General features: G+C 52.4%; 1 protein-coding gene across 1 annotated transcript in view; it reads right to left on the reverse strand.

Annotated features, from left to right (window-relative positions):
* The window catches only part of SMAD6 (SMAD family member 6), an 80,736-nt gene extending 56,062 nt beyond the window's left edge, over nt 1-24,674 (reverse strand). The window contains exons 1-3 of the mRNA XM_033189661.1: nt 22,631-24,674; nt 14,708-14,764; nt 9,920-9,997 (exon numbers count right to left, since the gene is read on the reverse strand). Of these exons, the coding sequence (XP_033045552.1) occupies nt 9,920-9,997; nt 14,708-14,764; nt 22,631-23,447 (952 nt within the window). The 5' untranslated portion in view covers nt 23,448-24,674. The remainder of the gene's footprint in view (nt 1-9,919; nt 9,998-14,707; nt 14,765-22,630) is intronic.
* Nucleotides 24,675-27,692: the final 3,018 nt, after the last annotated feature.

Below are 27,692 nucleotides of genomic sequence, written 5' to 3' on the forward strand. Positions count from 1 at the left end.
CCCAGAGATTTCATCACCTAGCCGCTCAACCCCAGTCAGAGTCTCCTTGGGCCTGAGACAGACAATCCCAGCTGAAAGAGTCTGGTGGTATGGAGACGCCTTGGCCTCTCTGTGCAATCTGTCCTGCTTTATTTTGAACCCTTGGAGGGGGGAAGGGGCAGTGGACCCCTCTGTGAATTACAAACATAACCCCAACGTCTACAACACACCAGGCTCTGCCCTCAGAGCTAAGCCCCTCAAGCCTCATTCCCAACATCTGCCCTTGGGGAGCAGCCTGGAGTCCTCACTTTGGAAACACTGTCTCCTCCCCAGTGATCCTGGGGTGGGGGGCGGCGGTGCAGGGAAGAGGCCTGGGAGTGACCTTGCACATCCCTCGGGCCCAGCAGCCTCCTCAGGGGCCGAACCTGAGGTCCAGAGTGGACGTGTGGTTTACAGACCACACAGCCACTGGGTGGCAGGGCCAGGGACATTTCCCCTGAATGTCATACATAAGGCAGTGGGCAGGAGGACTGGGGAAGGTGAGTGAAGGGGTGGCAGGTGGGGGAGAACCAGCCCTGGGACACCTGGAGGACACAGGCCCTGAGGGGCTGGCATGGCCACCTGTCTGCAGCAGTGCCTGCTGGGTGCCCCATTTCACCTCATTTCTCCAAGGAGGCTGGAGTCAGACAGCTGTACTCACCCCAGCCCCTCTCCCAATGCTCCCCACTGACCACATCTGCCCAGCAAAGCCCCTCACCTTAGCTGCCTCCCATGGCTGCTGAGGAGCCAAATGGTGCCCTGCCCCTCCCAATTTCAGCCCATGTGACAGAGCTGGCCTCCCCTCCTTCTTCCCCACCTGGCATGGAAGGCCTCCCAGCCCAGCTTCTCCCTGCTCTGTCCAGCACTGGCACTATCCTGGACAACTCAAAGAGATCAAAATGACTTCTAGACCCCTATCTGTGAACTCCTACCTCTCCTTTTAAAGATCAATTAAAGTCTTGGCAATGATTCACCTTGCAGTCTGGGATGGTAGCTTTGATGTCCGCTCCAGACATGAGACCTCTGTTTTTCCAAATCTAGAAACTGCTACCAAATGGTGAGGGTAGGGTCCCTCCCTGGGGCCAGAGCAGCCCCTGCTTTGCAAAGATGCCAGCCCCAAGGTCTTACCCTCGCTGGCAGGGGGTGCCAGGCCCTGACTGGGGGGCATGGGGAAACAGGCCATGAATATCAGGAATTCCTTCCACAAAGGACAACTGGGAAAGCAATGCATCTCTGCTTCCCTTGGCAGCCAAGGGCCATGGAGGAAAAATGTTTAATATAAAAACATCTGACAAAGTGCCTTCAGGATATATTTTCTGCATCAAAGAAGTAGCTCTTGGCAACAGCCACTCTACCCTGACAAGGAAACTTTCGAGCGCAGTTCCCGATTGTTACAGACGCCTGATTGTTACAGACACCCGGGGAAAGCATGCCAGTGGGGATAGGAGGAGGGGGACCCTGGAGCCCGGCAGGCAGATGGTTGTGATTAGGCTGGACGCAACCAAGTAAATTTTCTGGAATTTCAGGTCTCCTCAGACAACCTGCTGGTTTCCCTGATGATGCAGGCTGCCAATGTATAGTGACGGGTAGGGGCCATCTGCAGCCAGCCCTGGACAGGCACCCGACACCCCGCCTCGCCAGCAGCCTCCCCTCACAGGCCCACCCACCTGCCATCTCACTGGTCATTCATTTATCCACTCAGCAACCACCCAATGAGCAGAGCTGCTGGGGGGCTCGGTGATCATTGTTCATGCTGAGTCTCAGGTACCCAGGGACACAGAAGCTCAAGAACCATGTTTGTGTCCTGAATCTTCCAGGGCCAGCAAGGGCACCTCATCAGACACGGAGGAACCCAACAAGTGCCAGACTGCCTGGGTTCCAATCCCAGCTCTATTGCTTTCTTGCTGGGTAACCTTGGGCAAGTTACTTAACCTCCCTGAGCCTGTTACTTTTTCCTTTAATTTGGCTAATAAAAGTGGCTACTTCAGAGAGTTGTTGGGAGTAGTCCATGAATAAATATATTTATGGCACTTAGAGAATACCTGGCACAGAGCTGTGTGTTAGCTGTGATTATTAAATACGTGTGATGATCATTCTGTCTTTAAGAGCTTTCTCTGGATCTCTTTATCCCAGGCAAAAATTCATTCATTCATTCATTCATTCATTCATTCCACAATGACTCCCTGGCCGTGAGCTAGGCCCAGTATTAGAAGCCAGATGTGGTCCTTCAGGACCAAGTATATCCCAGGGTTCCCTGGTATCCATGACCATGATCCCTCTGTTTCAGCTCATTCCTCTAGTGTTCAGAATAACCTCTCTGGATTCATCTTTCCCCCTTCCTCCATCTCTCGCTTATTTACTTTCTAGCCACAAACTCTTAGAGCATATGGTATTAACTGCATGCCTCCTTGCTTTTGCACAAGCTGATCCTCCAACTTGAAAGGTTATCTACAGCCTGTTGTCCTCTTGGTGAACTCTTAGTCATCCTACAAAACCCAACTCAGAATCACCTTCTCTGTGAAGGTGAATGCCCCCTGAACACTCCCATCCCCACCCCAACAGAGTCCCCTGCTTTGAGCACATCTCTAGAGCAGCACTCAGCATGATCAGTCACCACTGTCTGTTTGCTGTCTGCCTCTCCTCTAGACCAACAGCTCCTAGAGGGGAAGGTCCAGCCTTTCTCCATTTTGTGTCATCTGCCACTGGCATGTAGTAGATTCTTTTCCCCTCTTTTTATAATAAATTCTTGTTTTTAATTTTATTTTTCTTATTTTTTTAGAGACAAGGTCTTGTTCTGTCGCTCAGGTTGGATCAGAGTGCAGTGGTGCAATCACAGCTCACTACAGCCTCTAACTCCTGAGCTCAAGTGATCCTCTTACCTCAGTGGCTGGGACTACAGGTGTGTGCCACCATGGCCAGCTAATTTTTAAATTTTTTTAAGAGGTAGGGGTCTTGCTATGTTGCCCCCAGCTGGTCTCAAACTCCCAGGCTCAAGCAATCCTCCTGCCTCAGCCTGGGATTACAGGCACAAGCCATCACACCTGGCTGCAGTAAGTTCTGAATAATAAATGTTCAATACATTGACTTGTCATTCAAAAGCCCACACTCAGGAAACACAATAGCCCTGAAGTCCTCTGTCTGAGGCCTTGGGGAGTCTAAAAGCTCTGTTACCTCTGCTGAGTCAGTTGCCCTCTCTGGACTTTGCAAGTACACCCCCACTGCAGCCCCAAAGCTTTAGTGCCTTGGGATGGAGGGGTGGAGGTCCAAGACACTGATCCCCTCCCTCCTCATGACTTTGTTCCATGCCACAGTTTTGCTTTTGGACAATGACAAGAGAAGCTAAGATGCCCCAGGACAGAAGCCCTAGCCCTTTGACTACTCCCCACCCCGAGGCCTGGGAGCTGGTACTTACAAGCCTGGAACACATCAGCATCAAGAAGCCCTTGAGATAAGTGACCCAGTGGACCCAATATACAGCTGAGTAAACTGAGACTAGAGAGGCAAGGAATTTGCCTGAGGTCACATGGCAGGAAAAGGGCACAGCTGAGCCTAGAAACCACTCTGGCACACTGCCCATTGTCCCGCATTGCTTCTTGGCAGGCACGGGTTGTCTGGGCCCTCCTTCAGCTGCCTGTTCCCCCAGGACTGCTCTAGTCAACCCCATCACTCCTGCCGACCGCCCCTTACACCTCTCCCCTAGCCCAGGAAGAATGGGTCCTTCTGTGAGATACTCAGGAAGGGAAGGCATTGTTTTTCCCTTTGGTTGGTCAAAGCTAAAAAGACACATGGCAAGGGCTTGATGTGAGTAGTAAATACCATCCATGTGGAACTGGAGTTGAATGCTCCTTCTCCCCTACCCATTACTGAGTTGGACATGGCAGGGTGGTGCTGGCCAGAATTGGTATCAGTCTGGCAACCTGTCTACTGCTTCTAGGCTAGAGCCTGACCCCTGGGGATAGGCAGAGTGGGCATGGGTCACGCCTGAGGGCCACCTCTTAAACCCAAGGGGACCAGGCTAGGTTCAAGTCTGATTGTTTCAGGGCACCACTCAGCCAGATGAAATGCCCTTCCTGCTCTCCAAAACTTAATGAAATGTTCTTTTCAGCTAAAACGTATCCCCTGCCCTCCTGCTTTCCCTTTGAAACCACTCTGCATACAGCACCCCAGACCCACAGGCAATGAGCACTCTCACGTGACAGGCCTGAGCATCGTCATGTGATAGCCACATTCTGCAGGCCCTGCCTATCGGTCAGGTGTGATCAGTCTGGGAAAATTCACGGAGCTGGCACTTCTATGTCCACTCTGCAGGTTTGGAAAAAGTTTAAAAAAAAAATATTTCCCAGGTCCTGGCCTCTGCCCATCTCGTCTCCCACCAACTGGAGCGTTGCTTCCCAGTCGCTTGCAACTCCTTTAGTTTCTCAACATCAAGCTCTTTTCACACCTCCAGGTCTTTGCATCTGCTATACCTGGAATGCTCCAAATCCTGTCTTTCTGACTTCCATTCATTCTTTAAATATCGCCTTTAGATATTGCCTCTTCCAGGAAGCCTTCCGGAGCTACCTCCCTACCACACCAACAGTTGATCACTAATCCTTTCTTCCTCTGGACTGCCTCCTGTTATTGTTTGTGTCTTCACTTATCTGTGAATACCTTGAGGGAAGAAATAACGTAACTTTTATCTCTGTGCCCCTAGCCCTATGCACAGTGCCTGGAATACTGCGACAGCCACACCCACCACATGCAGTGTGCCAGGCCTTGGCAGACTCACAGGCATCATCTCATTTAACCCTCACCACTAGGGATATGTTGTTATTATCATCCCCATTTTACAAGTGAGAAAACTGAGGGACAAAGCAGCTGAGTGGCTCTCCCAAGGTCACACACCTTATAGATGGCCGACTCAGGGCTTGATCACAGGGCCCACTGGTGCAGAGCCCATGCTCTTCAGCCCACCACAGCTATAGGGGCTCAGGACCCACGGAATGGACTGAACCGCACACCCCGGAACACGGAACTCTTAGAGTCTGTTAGATGAGGGTGTTGGATGAGAACACACTTGCTTCCTGTAATGGAGAAAGCAGCAGGAAATGACACTGCACACACATACTCCTCTCCCAGTTTCATTAGGCATTGATGGTAACATCAGACAGCACCAACCCCAAGTGACCCCAGAAATGGGCAAATGGCAGGCACAGTTGCTACCAAGTGGCAGGTGGGTAAGCAGTGTGGACCCACCTTGGGTTGCAACCCTAGGTGGATCCACACTGCTCTGCTTGCTGTGTGGCTCTGAGCCAGTCTCCCAACCTCCCTGAGCCTCTGTTCCCAAACTCTGCCAACTTACACAATGCAACAATCTATACAATGATCTGCGCCCTCAAGGAGCTTACAGTCTGGTTGGTGGAGGAAAGACACCCACATCCAGCTCAGCCCCCAACTCTCCAGGTAGCCTACTGTGGCTCCCGTCCTTCCCCTGGCATCCTCCTTTCTAAATGGAAGGTCTGCTCTCACTAATAGAGCTCTAAAGAAACCCACATGCTGTGAGGACTGAGATAGCAGACATAGAGGGCCAAGGTTCCAGCAAGGACTGCCCGATCCCAGTGATGGACAGCTTAGACCATGTCCTGCATACAGCTGGACAGTGACTGCCCAGCTCCCACCCTGAGGGCCCTTGCTCAGTGTTCCATAACAAGCATCTCCATCCCCTTCCCTGCGCCAGACCCTGGCAGGGGTAAAGTATCTCATTTAACTCTCACCATTAAGGATATGTTGTTATCATCATCCTCGTTTTACAAGTGAGAAAACGGAGGGACAGGGTGCTTAATAAAGCACTTGAACAGTTATCTTACAGGCACTAGAATAAGATAGCAGAGGGGAGCCACTGGTCCTAAAGAAGCTTGCCCTGTGCACCGCCTCCAGCCCCACAGAATGGAGTCAGGCAGGCCCGGGTGCTTAAGCAGCCCTGCCACTTCAGGCTCCCGCTAAGTGACTCAGAGCTCACCCAGCCCAGCCTGGCCAGGGCTCCTTCCCTCACCCAGGGCTTAAAGCTCCTTCTGACATGTTCATTGTTTTTCTAGGCTGCAGTCAGAGATGCTGAGAGAACCCTGCCCTCTGCCATCAGCCTTTCTCGGAACTGCCATTTCTTCATCCTGCAATTCTGAGAATTATGGCATGTTCTACTTTAAAGTTGAAAAAAAAAAAAAGTTTGCCTACCAGCCACTCACACCTTAGTATGAATTTACTTACCTAGCTTTCTCTTTCTTTCCTCCCCAAACTAAACTGAAATCAAGCAAATGGAAGAGGAATGGAAATACTGCAGAGAAGAGGACAGTCTGACAGGGGCCTTGGACAGTCAGGTGACAGTACCCCAGGCCCTGAATTAGGTGAGGAAACCAGAGTGCCAGAGTTCTGATGGTACCCCAAAAGTTCTAGGCTTTCCATTCTTCCCAATCCCATCAAAGACTCCAGGTGTAAGGTCTCTAGGTTTGCTTAAAGCTCTGCATTCTAGCCTCCGTCCACCACCCCCATCCCTAGTCACCTTGGTGAAGCCACTTGCCCCCTCTACACTGTTTAGTGGGGATCACGTATCCAAATTGGGAGCTGACGTAGAAATCAAATGAAGGTTTTCCATCGACTACTCAGCAGAGCTGACGCAAGTGCGTCTCCTTTCCTGCAGCCCCTCGCCCTGCCCACGCATGCTTCCTTGCCTGCCTGGGCCTGGGACTAAGCCTCAAGAGGCCCATCCTTCCTCCAAGTGACCTCAACAACAGGACAGGGAAGTAAAGCAGAGACGATGGAGCTGGATAAAACAGAGTCCCAGGCCCGACGCTGGGACTGTCATTGTGCGAGATAAACTAGGGCAGTCTCCATCCTGGAGCTGCAGACACCCTGTTTGGGGATGACATGCATCCCAGGACACTGAGGGTGACAAGGCTCTTGGGATCAGCAGACCCCCAGAACTCTAGGAGATGGAAGGCCAGGCCAGCAAGTGGTGTGATCTCTGGGTGGTCCCCGAGGTTTGTCTAGCAGTGGCCTGGGAGGGTATGGAGCTGCCCTGCACCCTTGCTAGTCCCTCATCCCCTTCCCCGGTACTTAAATCAGGACAGGTGCCCACCAGGCTCCTTTTGATCATTTTACTTTGCTCCCGCCAGGGTCTGGCTTGGGGAATGGAAGAGGGATGCTTGTTGTAGAACACTGGGCAGGGCCCTCAGGGTGGGAGCTGGGCAGTCACACTGCCCAGGCTCACATTCCAAGCCTGCCACTTACATTATGGGCAGTTGGCCCGGCAATGAGCCTCAGTTTTCTCCTCTATGAAATGGGAAGAATCACACCTGTCTCACTGGGTTGTGGTAAGGAGTCAATGAAGTGGAGAACGCTGGCGCTTAGTAAAGTGCCTGACACGTAGTGAGTGTCAATAAATGTCAACTGCTGTCATCATCAGCACCATCATCATTATTTGTCCTTAGACACATCAAATGCCCTGGCCTGGCCCACCACATTGTGCCCGCCTCTGCCCCTCACCTAGTTCTGACTTCACCTCCGGCCCTGCCCTCCCACACAACCTTGCATTCCATCTTGCAGAATGACTCGTGCCTTCACCACCCACCAAGACCTGTCACCCCTAGGCCATTTCCCTCCCTGAATATGTCCTCCAGTGTGACAGCCAGCACAGCCCCACGTCTCCAGGCTCCAAGCAGGCAGGTGGGCAGCTTAACCCACAGGACCTCAGATCCCCACAGCACAGAGCAAGCTGGAAAAGCTAACAGTGGGCCCTCAGGGGGAAACATTCCTCGCATGGCATCCCTGGAAGGGACCAGGATGACACAAAGGTGTCCATTCACCTACTGAGGCCACCCAGAACTCAGACCAAAGTCCTTCAAGACCTCACTCAATGTCCTTGGCATAGGAAATCCCCAATTTCCTCCCCAAATCCTTCCACCCCTTAGAATTCTAAGGCATTGGACACATTTTCCAACACAGTCCTTTTGCACAGTCACGACTAGCAGAGACCTTCTCACCACCCAGTACCAAAGACTACTTTGGGGTATCTGGGCGGAAATCTCAGACACAGGCCCAGTGAGGCCCAAAGGCAACCAAACTAATGGCCTTGGGGTCTCCTGAGACCTCCCAGCCTCTGGATTTAGGGAGGGGCTTCCTGCAAGTGCTTAGGGGTCTGGTCCTTCCAGCCTGAGCCACACCAGGCCTCCTCTGGAATGGCTGGGATCAAATGAGGCTACATCTGCAAACAACTTGAAACTGTAAGGTATGCACATGCACAGACAGACATACACACACACACACACACACACCACGGACTTTCTACCATTAACAATAGGGAGAAAGAGGATGCCAAAAAATTACCCATCTGTCCAGACAACCAACGCCAGTGGAATCCATCTGAGGGCTGGCAGTGACACAAAATCGTAAATTCAGAAATACTTTTAAGCCCCCTGCTTCAAAATTATATGTGGCTTTCACTCATGTAGGTGCAAAAGAAAAAGAAAGGATTGAAATTTTAACTTGTGTTCATCTGGTTGGGACTTTGAGGGAAAGAAATTATTAGAGAAGGAAGTATCCTAATGAGGGGAGCCACCAGAGACCAGAAGGCACTCAGGAATAGGACCCAGAAGACCCGGACTCCAGGACCACTGGAGCCCAGGACCAGGCTGCCCATTGTGGGACCCTGTGTGGCAAGTCACATTCCTGCTTCCGCTTCCAGCCTCCCCATCTCTGCAACAGCCATACTCTCGTGAGCTCCCATGCCTTGGTGAGAAGGGAATAGATGGGCGAAGGCTGTGGGCTAGGGAAATGGCCAGGCAGCTGTGAGCAACCAGTGCTGCATTATCCTTAGAGTTTCAGAAAGACCGCATCAAGAATGACAGGACTTTAGGGGAAATACATGTATCGAAGGTACATTTGGCCCTTGCAGAAAAGTGGGGGACAAAACAGTGACGAAGAGCACAGACGCTGGAGACAAACAGCCCGTGGCTGTTCCAAGAGAATGCACATAAAGGCAGCCGAGTGGAGTGCCAGCCATAGCATACACTCAATAAATGGCTATTATTTTGGCGACTGCTACCACGGCATGGATGTGGGGTGAGGGAAGAATGGCTCAGATAGAGACACACAGCCATCCAGCCATGCCCACTAGGTATATAGCCCCAGCCAGCACGCCACCAGGCCACTATGCCACCAGCCATGCTCCCAAATGGCCCCACAGACCTTGCCTCTGGCCCTCAATGTCCCCAGTCCAACACCAACCTCTCATTTCTCAAGGAAAGTTTGATTCAGGTATTCCTCTGGATGTGGGGGTCCCTATGACCAGCTTCTAACTGCAGGGGACAGAGGACTCCAAACCAGGGTCCCCTCGGCTTCCTGTCCCAGCATCCGCTGCTCAGGGAGAGACACAGAAACCACTGGCCTTTGCCAAACTCCTCACTTGCCAGATCCTCCCTGCAAGCTCATTCAACCGGCTCCAGTTTCTCCAATCTTCTGACCCTTCACATTGGTCCCTCCCCTAGTGTGAGGACAGGAGGAAGACAAATGTGTACCACATCCACTTTGCTGCCTCTCACAGCTGGGGGAAGAGGATCTCTTTCTAAACGAGAGATGGAGAGCTGTGCTGAGTTTTTATTATTTCCAAGTGAGACAAGAGAGAGACAACTGGTTAAAACATGGTAGACAGGTGCTTTCAAAGTTATCTTCAGGTTTCATTCTTACAGACTGTTCTTAACCCCAAGAACACCAGTGACTGAAACACTGGCAATCTTCCTATCCAAGGATTGGAGGAAAAGGGAACCAAAAAGGAGAGGGGAAGTCAAAAAGTCTTCCACCAAGCCCCCTCCGCAGCTGTCCCCTTCGATAAATTTCAACACAACAGCAATGCACAAGAAAAAATGCCGACCTGAGAATTCACCCGCAGCAGTGATGAGGGAGTTGGTAGCCTCCGTTTCAGTGTAAGACAATGTGGAATCGGACAGATCTGTGGGAGGAAAGAAAAGGAGAACTTAGTCGGCCGTGGGGCAGCGCTCTCTTTTTTCTTCTTTCTCATGCATCTGTGTACATATGCACGTGTGTGGATGTGTGTGCTTGCAAAGGGCAGCATGTCCCTCCCAACGTTCTGATGTCACCCTGTAACCCCTTCTCAGGATCACCCCAGACCAGAGCAGCCCAGCCCAAGAACTCTTCTGGAAAGTGCTGACTGTGAAGCTGGTACCTGAAAACGTACTGCCCTGACCACAGAAATAACCCAAGTTCAGGGGACCGAGCAAGTAGCAACTTGGAGCCTCCCTGGGTAAGGTTAAATTAAGCCCCTAAACAATCCACAGTTGCCGTACTTAATTACAACCATTAAAATTCTTGAAGTTGTTCCTTCTTGCTTCCTTCCTTCCTTTCTTCCTTCCTTCCTTCCTCCCTCCCGCTGGAGCTGGGGAAACTGTTTTAACAAGTCCCCAGCCGTCCTCACTCTGTCCCGCTTACACCCCTCTAATTAAGGGCTCAAGCATTTGCTCCCAGATTAACTTTGTTTTTTCTCTCCCCTCCCCCACTCCCTAACATCCAAACCTGCTCACACAGCAACTTTTAATGCCTGGACTGTTTTTCTTAAGGCGTGCTTTTTTTATTTTGAAGTAGTTTTAAGTGCATTATTGGTTTTCCTCTGTCTGCAGAACAGTTAGATGAGAAAGAGAAATTCTTTTGCACATTTTCTATAGAACACTGAGCTGCTATACTGAGCTGCTTGAACACTGGCAAGCTGATGCCTTTTGGGACAGGCAGACTTGGAAAATTTTTCCTGGGCCTGTGCCTCTGCTACCAGCAATGGGTGTTGCCCCCGTTAAGGGACAGGCCTGTCCAGGAGTTGGAACGCCTGCAGCACACTTACCTTCTCACCCAGCACAATCCAGGACTGGCTTGTGTGGCCCCACCTGGCCCTACCCGGTCCAGCACAGGTACTCCAAGCAAAGGATTCCTGGGATAAAACCGTTTGCCCAGGCCCTCACTAGCTAGAATTCCATTTGATCCTGCAGGAATTTTTTTCCTTTTACCACATGGCTTGGGGAGCGGGAAGATAAAACATTAACCAATTTGGCCTGTTTTTTTGTTGTTTTTTTTTTTTTCCTCTCTAGTTTCCCACTTGCCAGATGCTGACTGGGTGTTCTGGGTTTTATTTTGTTTTTTGGTCTCATGTGATCACAGAGGCTTAGAAGTGAACTGGCTTTTTGTTTATGAAAAAGCAACAATGCAAGGAAGAGAAAATAATACCAAAAAATAACCCGGGACTATTTATCAGGGAATGAAAAAGTTATCTGCTGGAAAAATATGTTAGGAGAAAAATAAGGACACACGGAAAAATCTTAAAAAAAAAAAAAAAAAAAACGAAAACAAAAAATAACGCTCAGCGCTCAACTGGGAACTTCTTAAAAGAGTTTTGCTTTTAATACCGAATGTTCCCAAAGTGCTTAGTGCTCAGAGCTCTACTGCCACTTCTCATCTGAAGCAGCAACAACACAAGCCGAGTCCTATTTCTTAGTGAACTGCCTTAGAGCCAACACAGACAGCATTGTGAGGTTTCCAGAAGAGTGGGAACGACAGACGGTTTCCACCTTTCACAGCTAGTAAGTCCCTATCACGCCCTTGCCAAACCCTCACATCTAGTGTTTCTAGTGAGGCCCTGGACAGTGTCTCAACGGCTGCTGTGCAAAAGAACGTTCCCAACCTCCATCACTGCTCAAGCCTCAAGGAGGAAGAACTCCATCTGCAAGTTGGAGCTCCAGGTTCAGGTCCCGCCTCCACTATGAGTCAAGCAACATCAGGGCTCACCAGCTTTTTCTATAAAGGACCAGAGGTTAATATTTTCAGCTTTGTGAACTATACAGTCTCTGCTGCAGCTACTCAACTCTGCCTCAGCCATGGACAAAATGGAAATGGACAAGCCTGGCTGTGTTCCAGTAAAACTCCACTTCTGGACACCAACATCTGAATTTCACGTAGTTTTCAGGTGTCAAGAAATATTATGCTTCTTTGGATTTTTTTTTTAACCACTTCAAAAATAAAAGCCATTCTTAGTTTGCAAGCCATATAAAAACAGGTGGTGGGCTGAGCTATTTGACCACCGGTAAGTGTCACTTCCTCTTTCTGGGCCTCAGTCATCTCATTTGTAAAATCATGGGGACAACTGTTTGATTTCCACATGGTCACTCTGCAGGGCTGGGCAGTGCCCTGATTTTTGCTGCTTTATCACACGCTAACTGACAAACCCCTCAGGGCGATGATCCTTGACATTCAAGCTGAGGTGCTAAGAACTTTCACGAAGAACTTTTGAAGGTTTTTTTCTCTAATGGAACTAAGGATCTTGCAAGCAACTAGTGCAATTATGCTGACTTAGGAAATGCTGAGACAGGCCTCCGAGGGAAGGACAGCGAGCCACCCACCTGAGTGGGGGCTGCTCTGAGTTTGTGCCTCACCCCTGCAGCTCATTAGCTGGGCAGCTCCTCCCCCTCACTCAGTTTGATTCTTCATTTCTTAAGTGACAAGCTCCCACCAGAAGCTCTCTCCAGTTCCCCAGAAACTAAGGCTCCCCCATTTATGGGACAATTCTACTTCTGGAACAACAATAGGGTGGCCACCATGGTTTGGTCGCGGACTCCCACACCCTCGTGGGACAGCCTCTGCCCGCCTAGCCTGAGAAGGTCACACTTCTGAAGGGACCTGGTGGGCACTTCTGACTTCACGGCAGGTGAGGGGTCTGGAAGGAAAACTGGGGTGGATATGCCTGAGTGTCTAGGACACTAAGAAGTGACCTCCCCAGCCAGGTGCAGTGGCTCACACCTGTATTCCCAGCACTTTGGGAGGCCAAGGCGGGCAGATCATGAGGTCAGGAGATTGAGACCAGCCTGGCCAATATGGTAAAACTCGGTCTCTGCAAAAATTAGCCGAGCGTGGTGGCATGCACCTGTAACAGTCCCAGCTACTCGGGAGGCTGAGGCAGAAGAATTGTTTGAACCCAGGAGGCGGAGGTCGCAGTGGGCCGAGTTCACGCTATTTCACTCCAGCCTGGGTGACAGAGTGAGACTCCATCTCAAACAAAGAAAAAAAGAAGTGACCTCCCAGATGATGCTAACACACGCTACTGGGAGGAGGCCTTTACAAAAAAACCAAACAAAACCCACTTTTTGCGGTCACTTGGTGGAATGTTTCAGCATCGTTGCCACGCCATCTGATTTCTAAAGCTTGAGTCCCACGGGAACTGCTTGGGTCACAAAGTTGCTTTCCTGGCACTGTCAGGGCCAAACTAACTTGCCCCACAGTCAAGATCCTACAGATTCCATCACTTCTCTGCCTCAGAACCCATGCTCTGAAACCCCACTAGAGGAAACAGAGAGCCAAGCACTCTCCACTTTTATTTTATTTTACAGATGGGGTCTTGTTCTGTTGCCCAGACTGGAGTGCAGTGGCACAGTCATACCTCACTGCAGCCTCTAACTCCTGGACTTAACTGATCCTCCCACCTCAGCCTCCTAAGTAGCCAGGATTGCAGGCCTGAGCCACCACACCCAGCTAATTTTCGTATTTTTTATAGAGATGGGGTCTTGCTATGTTGCCCAGGCTGGTCCAGAACTTCTGGCTTCAAGCGATCCTCCCACCTTAGCCTCCTAAAATGCTGGGATTACAGGCATGAGCCATTGTTCCCAGCCACAATCTCTACCCTTTTTTTTTTTTTTTTTTTTTTGAGACAGAGTTTCACTCACTCTGTCGCCCAGGCTAGAGTGCAGTGGCGTGACCTCAGCTCCCTGCAACCTCCCAGGTTCAAGCAATTTTCCTGCCTCAGCGTCCCGAGTGGCTGGGATTACAGCTACTCGGGAGCATGTGCACCACCACACCCAGCTAATTTTTGTATTTTTAGTAGAGATGGGGTTTCACCATGTTGGCTAGGCTGATCTCAACCTCCTAACCTCAAGTGATCTGCCCCCCTTGGCCTCCCAAAGTGCTGGGATTACAGGCGTGAGCCAACAATCTCTACTTTTGAAACCACTTACATCTACCCCAGAGTATGGGCTGATCATCTAGGCTCAAGGTTTTACAGAAAACATGTTCTGCCTCTGAATGGGAGTTGTCTAAAATTACCAACTCCACTAAGCTCACCTAGGGGACAGTCCATGCCAGGGGCTTTGTATACCAATATACATTCCTTTTTAATACTCCAATTGTTGTTTCCGCTCAAGTGAACATCTTGGCTTAAAAAGGGGGAAAATACACAGCTCCTCTCAACAAAGACTTCATGCCCAACCTATTTGTCATATTACTAATTAATACACTCTAAAGGAGAATAACCCAAGGCTAGGGGGCCCAAGAGAGAGGAAAGAAACACAGAAATACCAACCCACCTCCAGCGAGATGCGTAAGTCAAAACCCATTCATCTTCGAAAAGCCCATGTTTAAAAGGTCACAGAGAGGTTAATGATGAGCCGTGGAATTTCGAGATGTAAATAGCCTGCTGCAGAAGCTGGGTCTGCTTTGGCCCAACTGTGGGAGTGTTTGCACAACTTCACCCCATTTCACAGCAACCGGTCTGGCTTTCACCCCTCCCCTCCAGCCCTCCAGCCCTCCAGCCCTGAGGCTGGACAGACACTGGGCTGAAGGGGACCCAGTTAGGGACACACCTCTGCAAGGGTAGGAAGGAGGGTGCACTTACCCAGTGGCTTGTACTCGTCGCGAGGAGACAGCCGAGAGTAGGGAGGTGGCGGAGATTCTGGAAGACAGGAGACAGCATGTCACTGCCAGGGTGGGGGAGCTCACACCTCAGGTTCTACATGCTTTTAATTTCTGGTTTCCTCAAATAATAAACTCAGCCTCCAGAAAGCCCTCCCTTTGTCCCACCTCCTCTGCTGCCCAAATCCCCTCAACAGTTAAAGCCACAGGCTTGGGACACAGACAGATACGGGCTCAATCCCAGCTCTGCCATATTTGGCTGTGTGACCTCAAGCAACTTACTTCACCTCTCTGAGCCTGTTTCTTCAGCTCTAAAATGAGGATAATAATCATCTAGACCTCCCAGGTTTGCTGGGATAATGTATGTAAAATGCTTAGTGCAGCTCTTGGCATTATCGAAAAACACCTCCATAAACAGTAACTGTTACGACTTTAACAAGAGAAACGTGAGTGCAGGGAAAGTCAGAGCCAGGGCTGCTGGATAAAATACCAGATGCTCAGTTACATTTGAGTTTTGGATAAACATAGCATCATTTTGTAGTATAAGTGTGCCCCTTTCGATATTGGCGGTGTACTTATACTAAAATATGGTGTGTTGTTTATCTGATACTCTAATTTAACTGGGCATCCTGCATTTTACTTGCTAAATTTGGCAAGCCTAGTCAGAGCTGAGTGTAAGTGCAAAGGCCCAGACACAGAAACTCGTGTCCAAACAAGCTGCATTAGAGCTAGCATTCCTAGGTGCAGGGGAGGACAGCAGAAAGGGTTAGGACCCAAAAAGTCAAACCCAGCTATCTCAATAGGAGGTCTTAAAGCCAGTCACTTCCACTCTTGGCCTCAGTCTCCCCTTTTGTAAAGGACAGGGGCAGAACGCAAGTTCTCTACAGCTCAGATGCTATTATTCCTTATTGTCTATGATATTTTTCTTTGGGTTTCCTTTCATTTGCCTAAAATACTCCTCCTTAAAAACATATACTTTGCCTTCAGAAGAATTCCTTAGCTTCTTGCTTTATGGGAAGTAACAATTTGCTAAACTAAGTAACAATTTGCATGAATGAAATGACCCTTCATTTTCAGTAAATGAAACTAAACACAATCAAATCGCAAACTAAAACAAACTCTCAGTGGTAATAAAGTGGTAATAACTATTATTAGGCGGGTATCAGTAATGACACAAGGGGTAATAAGTGTTTTTCACAATTGTAATAAGGCACAATTAGTTATAGGAGGATTTGTTTTGCTCCATACACCCAATGAGGCCTCACCTCTTCCCCACCCTGGCTTTTCCAGCTCAAAGTTACTTCCAACAAAGTCAAAGCTCTGAGGTTTAGAAACAGAGACTTTCTGTGGACAGAAATTAGAGAGAAGGAAAAGTGAATCACAGAGTAGCCACTGAGAGAGACGTGAACATTTGCTCGGTGCCTACCTTGTGTCTCACTCCATGCCAATCACTTTCAATTTTATTATTTTAGACCTCAGGTACAGAGTAGTTAATTATGCTCATCAGGCACCTATTTTTATTTAATCCTTTCTCAAATGAGATGACATTATCATCCCCATTTTACAGATGAGAAAACTGACTTGCGCATGTCTCCTGAGCCAGTCATGGTGGAGCTGGGATTCCAGTCCAGGCCTAACTCTGCTCTGCCACCCAATGAGATGGAATCAAGAGATGCCCTTTCTTACATCTCTTCATCCCCGCTGGGTCTGGGACATCACCTGCACAGAACAATCTCACTAAATATGGACACAGACAACTGGGATGAGGATAATGGTGAAGTTGAATGCACCTGTGGACAAAGATGTGCAGAAAGAGGATCTAGGGGGCTCTCAGGCCTAGAGGCCAGCCTTGAGGAGGACCGGCCTCTCAGGACAAGAGGCAGGGCAGAGGAAGGGCTGGAGTTCCACATGAAAAGAGAATTGAGGCCAGTGCTTCCACTGTACAGAGGAGGAGACTGTGGCCTGGTGAGTGGAAGTGACTCCCTCAGGAGCTAGGTATGGAGCCAGAACCAATGCCAGGCCCCTGACCTCCATGCCCTTTCCACTACCCCCATGAGCTTATCAGAAAGCCTGCAATTTCTTAGGGTTACTTTTGCAAAAATCTGACTGGCTGAGGCCTAGGCCACACATGGCATAGAGCTCTGGACATCCGCCCCCCAGATTTGTTCCCAAAGGTGAATCTTGACAACTATGGGCAGTAGTGGCTGGAGTCAAGCCTCTGTAACCAATGCCAGCATCTCTTCCAGAGGCTGCTTACCTGGGAATCAAAAGGTGGAAGGCAGGAAAGGCTAATGAAGTCCCACCTGGAAGAGCTACCTGAGCCTTGAGTTGTGACACCCACTACCCACGGCCATAGCTGAGTTGGGAGTTCCAATGTTGTGAGATAGAAAGAAAATCTATGAACCTGAACCAGAAGACATGCCAGGTAGTGGAGCACTGCAAAGTATTCAGGAGGGACCTCACCACGCTCCCATTAGCTCTGGCAAAATGGTATGCACACAACTGTTTATTTATTTGAGACAGAGTTTCGCTCTTGTTACCCAGGCTGGAGTGCAATGGCGTGATCTCGGCTCACCGCAACATCCACCTCGCAGGTTCAAGCGATTCTCCTGTCTCAGCCTCCCTAGTAGCTGGGATTACAGGCATGCACCACCATGCCCAGTTAATTTTGTATTTTTAGTAGAGATGGGGTTTCTCCATGTTGGTCAGGCTGGTCTTGAACTCCCGACCTCAGGTGATCCGCCCGCCTCGGCCTCCCAAAGTGCTGGGATTATAGGCATGAGCCACAGCGCCCAGCCAACTGTTTAACAACTGCATGGACCCAAAGCTAATCAGTAGATTCCATTGTAGGCAACTAAAAAAGTATGAAGGCTTTAGACTCCACCCTACAACACAAGGATTTAGAGTGTCAGAGACAGAAGAGGCCTTGGGGTTCACCCAACTCAATTCCTTCTTTTCACTGATATGAAAACTAAGGTCCCATTTGCTGAAGGACCTGCCCAAGGCCACATATGAAAGTAGCTACAGGTATTATGGGGAAGGCCAGCTGGAGACCAGTATCAGGTAACCCTTTCCAAAAATTGAGATATAATTCACATACCCTAAGATTCATCCTTTTTTAAAATATACCATTCAGTGTTTTTTTTTTAGTATATTTACAATGTTGTGCAACCATCAACCACAATCTAAACACAGGACATTTTTTTCATCGCAAAAAGAAACACCATCCCCACTGGCAGTCACTTCCTAGACCCCAACCCCAAAACCCTGGGCAACCACTAACCTACTTTTTGTCTCTATGGGTTTGCCCATTCTGGACATTTCATTTCATACAACATATGGCCTTTTGTGGCTGGCTTCTTCTTTCATGTGGCACAAAGTCGTCGAGGTTCATCCATGTTGTAACATGTTTCGGTACTGGACTTCGTTCTTTTTCATGGGTGAATAATATTCCATATTTTGGATGCACCATATTTCATTTATCCATTCATCAGCTAGTGGACATTTGGGTTGCTTCCTCTCTTTAGCTATTATGAATAATGTGCTATGAACACTACCGGGTAACAATCAGCCACCACTTCCACGTGGCTGCACCCTATGGATCTGCACTGATGGAGCCTCAGGGCATGACCTCAGGTGGGCAAGGTGGGCACTCAGGTGGGACACTTGGTGGGTGAGACCAAAGATCAGAAAAGAACCTGTGAGCTGCCACCAGGCCCTCTGTCCACTCCCCTCTTAGAAGTTGTCTTAGTACTTTTAAAAGTTGTGTTGATTTTAAAATAATAACCAATATGCTCTAAACTTTAACAGGAGAACTTTTAGAGCACTGCAGGCCCCTCTGAAAGAAGTGGACCTGGTAGGGAGAAAAAGAAAAGAGAGGGAGACAGAAAGACATCAGGAACTCCAACCCCCTTGGACATCCAGCCTGAGGCATCAACTTCAGGAACCTCCTCCAACTTCCTGCAGAAGCAAGAGCAGTCAGCCAGGGGCCAGTGCACCAGAAGGTTCAGCTCAGCCCAGGCATGCCTCTGGTTAGCCCCCAGGGGGTACTTAGCCTTTTGGGATCTAGACCTAAATTCTAAAGCCAAAAGAGTTCACAGCCTCTCCCAGTGCCTGGAAAAGTTTCAGTTTGGGACATTACCTTCCACCCCCATCTTTGCAGCTCAGCATCTTGCTTAGGAAAAGATTCACATGCCTCCTGGGTTGCCAAGTTTCCCCCCCTCCCAAAGAGGGGCTGTGGGTGGGGAGGGAGCCTCCTGAGTGCCCATCCTTCCTGCCCCCAGAAGCTGAAGACTCAACCCTAAGCCCCATGATGGGAGATGCAGAAAAGGAGCTCCTGGCACTTTAAGGCTGGCTGAGCCTAATTGCCCAGATTCCCCTGGCAGCCAGATAAACAGCGCGGCCGGCTGGCGCCAGCAAGAGGCAAACTGCACATTATCACCCCTTCCTCACCTCCAGGAGGAGCTAGGAGGAGCAGACAAGCAGGGCTAGGGGCCGCTGAGCCGGGCAGGGCGGGGGCTTGGAAGCCCAACTTGAAATTGATCTCATTTCAAAGGGATAATGCCAGGCCAAATAAAAGGAAAACTTTCTAGCCCATTCTAATTCCTATAGTCCTGGCCTGGGAACCCTGTGTTTTCCTAGGCGGCCTCCTTCAGTCGTTTAGAAGTTCTCTCTCTCGCTCTGTCTCTCTTCCCCGGGCGCAATTTGGATAATAGTAATTTACTGAATATAATTACAGAAAAAAAAAAAGTGGGGAAGCAAAGAGCAGGAGATTTATTCCGAAGTTAATGGATACTTTCAGGAGAAAGGAGCTCTATAAACACAGGTTAGAGCTGTGATTAAAGTATTTCTCCACATTTCCGTCCACATAGGCACCCACCGAGCTCAGCGAACTGGCTTTTCCTGGGACAGAAAGACAACCCAAGGGGGAGGCAGAGCTGGGCCTGACTCCCACGGGCTGGGAGGCCAGGAGGCCCCCAGCTCATGCCCAGCAGAGGTGGGTCCCCTCCTGAGGACCCCTGTTTCCGAGACAAGCCTGGGGCAGAGTGGGGGAGGGGACGGAGGCCTGTGTGGCCTGGAATCTGCATGTCAGCCCGCAGGGATTCCCTCCAATCCCTTACTTTAGATACGGGAAAAGAAGCCCAAAGGGGAAACTAGCCCCAAGCCACAAATCACGTTGGGCTCCGAACAGCAGGGGTCCACACTGCCCAGGAAGGGGTCTCCGGTCACTGGGGCTCCCTGCGGTGGTCGGTGAAGGGCCGGAGGTGACGGCTGCCAGGGGGGAGTCCCTCAGTGCTGGTGTTCCAGTGTACTTTGGTTGCTAGCTGTGTGCCTGCGCTGTGTGTGCGAGCGCGTCTGTCTGCCCGGTGCCCGGGCTCTCTCCCCAGAGCCCTGGAAGGCGCAGGCTCCTTATCAGGACGCGCACGGCTGAGCCCCAGCTATGCGCCCGCCCAGTTATGGGAGCTAGGCTGGCGGCCAGGCGGTGGAGGCGGGGTGGGCAGCCCAGGGCTCCCCCAGCTCTCAGGCCAGGGGCAAAAGGATCAACCTGGCACATACTGGAAACTCTTCCTGACCATCGGTCCTCCCAGCGGTCCCCAGGGTGGCTGAATGGGGGCCCCACCTGCTAGCAGCTAGCAAAGGAACAGGGGAGGAGACTTGGGGTGCTGCAGCCCTGGCAACAGCGCCTCCTTCTGGGAGAAGGAGGGGAATCAAGTCCCAAGGCTTAGTCCAGATTTAGATGGAGAGAATGTTCCTAGAGCCACCCCCACTGACCAGCACGGTGGCTGAGAGGAGAGGTAACTCATCCAAAGTCAAGAGGCAGGTTACGAGCTGGGCAGAGCCTAGGACTAGGTCCATGGTCAAGAACCGTTCCACTGCAGCCCGCCAGCTATCTCTTGACCTGTACCTCTCCAAAACCACTAAATGCAAACCAACACCCAAGCCAACTCCTAGTCCCAGGAGTAGTAGCAGGAGCGGTCCTGTCCATTGTCTCCAACTTTTTCACTCCTCCCCTCCCTGCCCACCCACCTGAGCATGCCTAGCACCTTAACTCTGAGCTGGCTGGCTCCCTCTCCTGTGACCCATCCTCCAAGGTCCTGCTCCAGGTTGGAGCTGTGGAGCTCCTTCAGGCCATCCTATTACATACACCCCATAGCCTTCTGGTAGTTCAGACCCAGTGACCTGGCCCTGCACACTTCCCTTCTTCCCCCATTTCTCCCCCATAAATCCCTCGTGGGATTATGTTTCTTGAGGGCACAGATCCTACTCATATTTCCACTCTGCTAGACACAGCACCCAGCACAGTGCCTGGCCCAGAATAGTTGCTCAACAAACATTTGCTAGCACACTGAAGTGGCGAGAGAGAATATACCTGCCAGGGGCTTCTACAAGAGTGGAATGGGCCCACTTAAAAAAAAAAAAAAAAGACCAGGAACAAGACAACCATAAATAGGGGTCTCCTTCCCCAGAGGCAGGGAGGAGACAGAGTTCGCAGAGGGGAGAAAGTCACTTCCAGGGAAAGCTGTCAGCAAGGGGAAAAGAGTGCATAGAAAGCCTGGCATGGGCCACAGATCAGAGACTGCTCATAGATCCTAAATTAGGACTGGAGTTACCATGAGGGGAGTAGGGTGCCTGATCAACAATGCCCCTCCCCACCCACCCCCATCAATGCCCTCTATGCAGGAATCATCACTGAGGGAAAACTTCCTTGCCTCTCCAGACACTACTCCACACACAAACAAGACACCTAGGACAAATGCACCATCCTAGGCCCATCTTCCTCTTCCACACAGAGTCAGGAGACATAAGATCTGACCCTCTCTGCGCTCCCAGCCTGGGTGCTGACTCTCCCCAGGGAAGCCAGAATGGAGGGATTCAGAGCCCTCCCAGGCTCAAAGCCTGTGACTCCCTGCCAGTCCCACCCCTGCAAAACCCCAGTGTCACCTAATGGATTCCCATACATCCCTCAGAGGCTAGCTACAGGCTGAAATGTGTGTTGCCCGCAAGGAAGAGGTCAGAGCAAGGCAAGTGCATGCTCCTGGCCTGCTGGAGCCTCCTGACCTGCTGGAGCCTCCGCCTGTCTGCACCTGAGCACCAGGGCCTGGCCGGGTAAGCAAGGCTGAGGGTGGGGTGTGTGCAGGAAATCCCAAGAGGAGAACAAAGAAGGCGGGCAGTTCTCAGAGGTAATCGAGTATCTGGCTTCTTCACCTACTCACGGATGCCACCAAGACCCTAAACTCTATACAAAATCTGAACACAAAAGTTGAGAAGGACTATGGAAGACCCTGGCACTTGACATCCAAGGGATGTGGGGAATGATAATATGTGGGGAATAAAGACGGTGCTCTTTACTCCAGAGAGGGATTACCCTGCAAAGCTTTGTTGAAAGTATACAAAGGTACAAATTGGGCATTTGACGAAGACTTTTGATTCTAGCTATGATTTGTGTACACCCAATTTCACAACTTACAGCTGCTTGGACATAGAAAAGCACAGTATGGGTAAGGGCACGTGCATACAAATGCTAGAAGCCTGGGCACAGACTGGGGTAGATTTCGGAATTGAGGTAGGAGGAAATAGTACCTACTTCTTTGGTCTCTCCTTGGCCTGCCCTCCCCTTTCACTGCCTATGAAGTTGGAGCCTACATCATGTCCCTGAAACTGCACAGAGAAAACTACGACGTGTACCCTTTTAAGTTTACCGGAGCCTTGAGATAAAGTTGCCACTTGAGGTGTGTGCTGGGACACCCACTCCCCTCGGCTGGGCTAAGGCGCCTCTCCTGGTGGCTCCAAGGGCACCCGGGGGAGCACCCGCAGCTGCGCCGACCCGCAGTGTCACAGAGAGAAGGGCACGGAAGGGGACGGGCACCGGGAGCCGGGGCCCCGCCGGCCGGCGCAGCGCGCTCACCTGGCCCGCAGAGCCGGCTGAAGTGGTAGGGGTTGCAGCACACGGTGGGGCCGTCGGCAGCGGCGGCGAAGCTGTGGCAGCCGCACAGTGGCTTCAGCTCCACTGCATGCTGCAGGTCGGGCCAGCGGAAGAGGCGGCCGAGCAGCAGCTGCGGCGGCGCGGGCTGGCCGCCCAGGCGGAGGTCGGCTCGCGGCACCAGCACGCAGCCGCCCGGCACGCCGCCGCGGGACTCCACCGCCTCCAGCAGCGTGTCCAGCGAGCGCTCCTTGAGCCGCTTCAGCAGCGAGTACGTGACTGTTTTGAGTTCCTGCTCCAACAGCAGCAGCCGCGAGCGCGCTTCGCGACTCCGCCCGCCGCCCGCCGGCTCCAGGGCCGCCCCGGCCAGGGGGTCGCTGGCGTCCCGGGGCGCGCCGGCGGCGTCCCGCTCCGAAAACAGACAGCAGGTCACCGTCTCGCAGTCACTCTCAGGCAGCCAGCCCGGGCCTCCCGGCTCCGCCACGTCCAGCAGGGAGCCCCCAGCGCCGGCCCCCGGCTCCGACATGGGCCTCGGGGGGCCCCCTGCGCGCCGGCGCCTCCCCGCGCCCTGGGCGCCTCGCTGTCCCACTGCGTCCCGGGGCCGCCGTGGGGCTACCGGGCGGACTTCGGAGCGGCTGCAGCCTCCGCCCTCTCTTGCCCGCGGGGCCGGCTCAGCTCGGCTGCCCAAGCTCCCATCCTCGTCGCCGCCACCACCGCCGCCGCTGCCGCCTTCCTCCCGGTCGGGGACCACACGACTTCGCCAAAGTCGCCGCACCAGCCCCGAGCGTTTGGACCTGAACATACGATATCCTTTGGCGCCAGGGGTGGGGGGGAGGCGGTCTCCGGTTACCAGGGGTCCGTTCCCTCAGCGAGGCGCCGGCTGCGCGGGTCGCAGCCCCACATGAAGCTCCGCCGCGGAGCGCCGTGCAGACCGTGCACAGCCTGTCGTCGAAGGGGCGCCGCAGGGCGACAACATGAGGGAGCTCGCCGAGGCGGGACGGCCGGGAACACGCGCACGCCGAGCCGCAGTCCGCGCGCGGCCAGCGGCTACATGGACCGCAGCGTCGGGGCTGCTCAACAACTCCAGCCCCCGCGCTTTGAGGGGGCTGCAGGCGGCGCACCGCCAGAAAGACCCCACATGGGCCGGCGAGCCTTCAAAAGTTGCGCGACTGGTCCATGAGCACAAAGCGCTCGCGCGAACCCCCAAATGTGTTTGGAAAGCCCTCCCTTTACCCTGCCTTTTTTTAAACCAAAGCGCTTAACTACATGGGCTTTTCCTGCAGGATCCGAAAGGCAGGCTTGTTGATAACCCCAGCTCCCTTCTTACTCCCTGCAAAAAGAAAAAAAAAAAAAAAAAGGAAAGAAAGAAAAGGAAATCCCAAACAAAACCTAAATTCCTGGATTTGCATGCACGAAAGGCCAACGCCGTCTCAGGTCCCAGGCGCTAGATGCACTTGGAGCGAGTTTCTCCTGGACGCGGGTGTCAACACATGAGTGGAAGCTGTAAAAATCCCAAAGAGCTGCTGGGAATCCTTAATTAAAAATGCAGTCCACCGAGGCAGAGGTCGCAGCCCGCCCCACGCTGCCCTCGGACGCTTCGTGCGCCGACGCTGCCGAGGTCGCCCCCCCTCCCCCCTCCACAAAAGTGCCTCCCGGTGGCCCCGGGGTCCCAGCGAGGTCTGGCGAGGCAGCGCCCGGCGGCTCTTTCTCTCGGCTCGGCTCCCTCGATCGCTCCCCTGCTCCGCTCGCTCTCTCTTTTTTGTTCTCCTCAAACGCACACTGAGGGCCCCCGGAGGAGCGCCGCGGAGTCATTGGCTGACTCCCATCATATGCCAGTCTAGACACTTTGGCGGCTCCGCGGCGCTGATTGTTGCGCAAACAAGGTTTCAAGTTTCTTAACTCTTAAAGGAGAACACGTCCCATTGCAGGGCCGGAGGCTCCAAGGGGCCGGCTCCCGGGGCGGGCCGAGCTCGGGCCCCCGCCCCACACCGCCCCGGCACCCCCGCCCAGGGCCTGACAGCTCCCGCGGCCCGCTTTCTGCCTCGCGTTGTGCCCGGGGCACGGATGCGAGCGAGCACACACGCGCGCGCGGACACACACACACACAGGGTTACATGAGCCACGGGCAGGCGCGCGAGGCTCGGCGGACCCACTGAGACTCGGACGCAAACGGGGCGCTTTGCCTCTCCCTGGCTTGTGCACAAACTTATAAACACACTTTGCACTTTACAGTTGTTCCAAACCCCCATCCCAGGGCAGGCTAATAAAAATGGGTGTGCGTGTGTGCCTTCCCGGGTTGAGCCTCTGAGGAGCAGGGGGCGGCGGATATGTTGGGGTAGCGGATCTTCCGTGACTGCACGAGGTGCTCTACGCTCCTTGCACAAAATCGGGGGTCGCTCTGCCGGGCGAAACAGGGAACTTAGGGCGCTTTGCGCACGGTGGCTCCAGGCTCGCCCGGAGTGGGGAGATGGAGAGGGTGGTGTAGAGGCGGGGAGTGTCTACTCGCTGGCTCCTCTCGGTCGCCACGGCCCTCCCTCGGAGCGAGGCGGGCCGCCGGCCGGCCGGGCCGCCTCCAGGCTGGGTGCTTCCTCTCCCTTCTCCAGTTTACTCTCCGCACCTCGGAGAGGGCTGTAGGTGAGGGATCACGCTTTCCCTAGCGAGGTTTCCACACGAAAATTAAGGTACGTTGGGGCGGGATCCGGGGCGCGGCGGCAGCAGCCTGACGCCCGGCGCGGGAAGGGTTAAGGCCGCTCCTGCCCCTGGAGCCGGCGCGGCGGGGTACCTCCTCGGGCGCGCTAGCTCGTCCGAGGGTGGCAAAAGTTCAAGCTTGTAAAGTCGGGATTGGTCCCGCGCGGAGGGGAAAAAAGGCTTGGGCCCCCCTCCCCCCCCGGGCGCGGCGCCGATTGGCCAGGCCGCGGGGCCGGCACCGCCCTCTCCCCACGCTCTCGGCGGCCCCACCCCCGGCGCGGCGCCCCGCCCCTTTCCGGGCAGGAGCCAGGCCCCGCGCTGAATGAAAGAAATTCCGCTACTCTCATTGGCCCGGGGCTGGGCGCCATTCTCCCGCGGTGGCCGCGGGGCGCCGGCGAGCGGGTCTCCCTGGAGGGTAGCCACGCGTGAGGCTGGTCTGTGGCGTGCGCGGCGGTGCGAACCCCCGGCCGTGTCCAGAGGCTGTGTGCGCTGGGGGAAGGGTGGCATTTGCAAGGAGGATTCAGAACCATTTGCTGAGCTTTACCTGGAGCCAGGTACTGTTCGCGCTGCGCTCTCTGGGAGTGGCGGTTGCTCCCCGAACGAAAGATGGGGCTGAGACACTTCCTCACACGCATCTCCTACTACTTTGGCCAAATTAAAGTATCGGTCCTAGCCTCAGTTTCTTGTTTGAAACCGCAGATGAGGATGCTTGCCCTTCGTGCTTCACAGAACCACGAAGCTCCCTGGAGATTGTGCACGTTAAATGCACAAATCTCAAGCGAACAGCAGGATGAATTTTCACAAGTGAACAAACACACAAGATTTCACCAGCACCCAAAAAGCAATGTGACCTGCACCCCAGAAGCCCGTCTTGTGGCCCCTTTCAGTCACTTTTCGCCCCTGGGGAAATTAATACATCTTAAAATACAAAGAGAAACTCAGTGTATTTTCTTTTATCCCCGTGTCTGCTCTTTGTGGATTATCTTTGACTGTGGGTTACCATAATAATAGTTCATACGTATTGAGTCGTTACTATGGTCAAGGCAATGTTCCAGGACTTAGTTAATTCTCACAACACTTAACATAGTTACTTTTATTATTAATATATAAGGACTTAACATAGTTACTATTATTGTCTCCACTTACAGATGAGGAAAACTGAGGCACAGGAACTCACTTGTGTAACATGCCACTAAAATGAGGATGGCATTGACAATGCTAACATGCTGAAACCAGAGAGGCATGAACCAGCACGCCTGCTCATCCTCTGGCTGGAAGTGGTGTGTAGGTCTGTGTTGCCAGACTATACTCTTCAGGCAGGGATTTCCAAAATGTGGTTCAAAGGCCCACCCGCTGAATCAAAAGTGTCAGGGGTTGAGGCCCCAGAACAACACTTTGGGGATAGGTATGGTTGTTACCACCATTTTATTTTTATTTTTTATTTAATGTATTTTTTTTTTTTGAGACAGAGCCTTGCTCTGTCCCCATACTGAAGTGCGGTGGTATGATCTCAGCTCACTGCAGCCTCTGCTTCCTGGGCTCAAGTGATTCTCGTGCCTCAGCCTCCCAAGTAGTTGGAACTACAGGCATGCACCACCATGCCCGGCTAATTTTTGTATTTTTAGTAGAGATGTGGTTTTACCACATTGGCCAAGCTGGTCTCGAACTCCTGACCTGCCTGAAGTGATCCACCCGCCTCGGCCTCCCAAAGTGTTGGGATTATAAGCATGAGCCACCACGCCCGGCCTGTTACCACCATTTCTTATTTGTTTTTTGAGACGGAGTCTCACTCTGTCCCCAGCCTGGAGTGCAGTGGTGCGATCTTGGCTCACTACAACCTCCACTTCCCGGGTTCAAGTGGTTCTCCTGCCTCAGCGCCCCCAAGTAACTGGAACTACAGGCGTGCACCACCATGCCTGGCTAATTTTTGCATTTTTAGTAGAGACAGGGTTTTACCATGTTGGCCAGGCTGGTCTCGAACTCCTGACCTGCCTGAAGTGATCCGCCTGCCTTGGCCTCCCAAAGTGTTGGCATTATAGGCATGAGCCACCACACCCGGCCTGTTACAGTCATTTTATAGATAAAGACACTGAGGCACAAAGGCCTGCCAAAAGTAACTTGCACAAGCTTGTAGTTAGTGGCCGATGCCGGATTAAAACCCAGCCAGTTTGGCTGAAGAAGGGGTATGCTTGTGTAATGGGAAGTAAAGGAAATGAGCCGGCAGGAAGGATTATCCACAGGTAACCTGCAGGACCTCCTGAGGGCAGGGACGTGTGTGCTTCCACAGATGCTCAGCACGTACGTACCCCTAGGGGCTCCCTTCTCCCCACTTCCACCTCCATGCCTCTCTGAGGTACCA

Source organism: Trachypithecus francoisi, unplaced genomic scaffold, assembly GCF_009764315.1.
Source record: "Trachypithecus francoisi isolate TF-2019V2 unplaced genomic scaffold, Tfra_2.0 Lachesis_group3, whole genome shotgun sequence".
Taxonomy (NCBI): Eukaryota; Metazoa; Chordata; class Mammalia; order Primates; family Cercopithecidae; genus Trachypithecus; species Trachypithecus francoisi.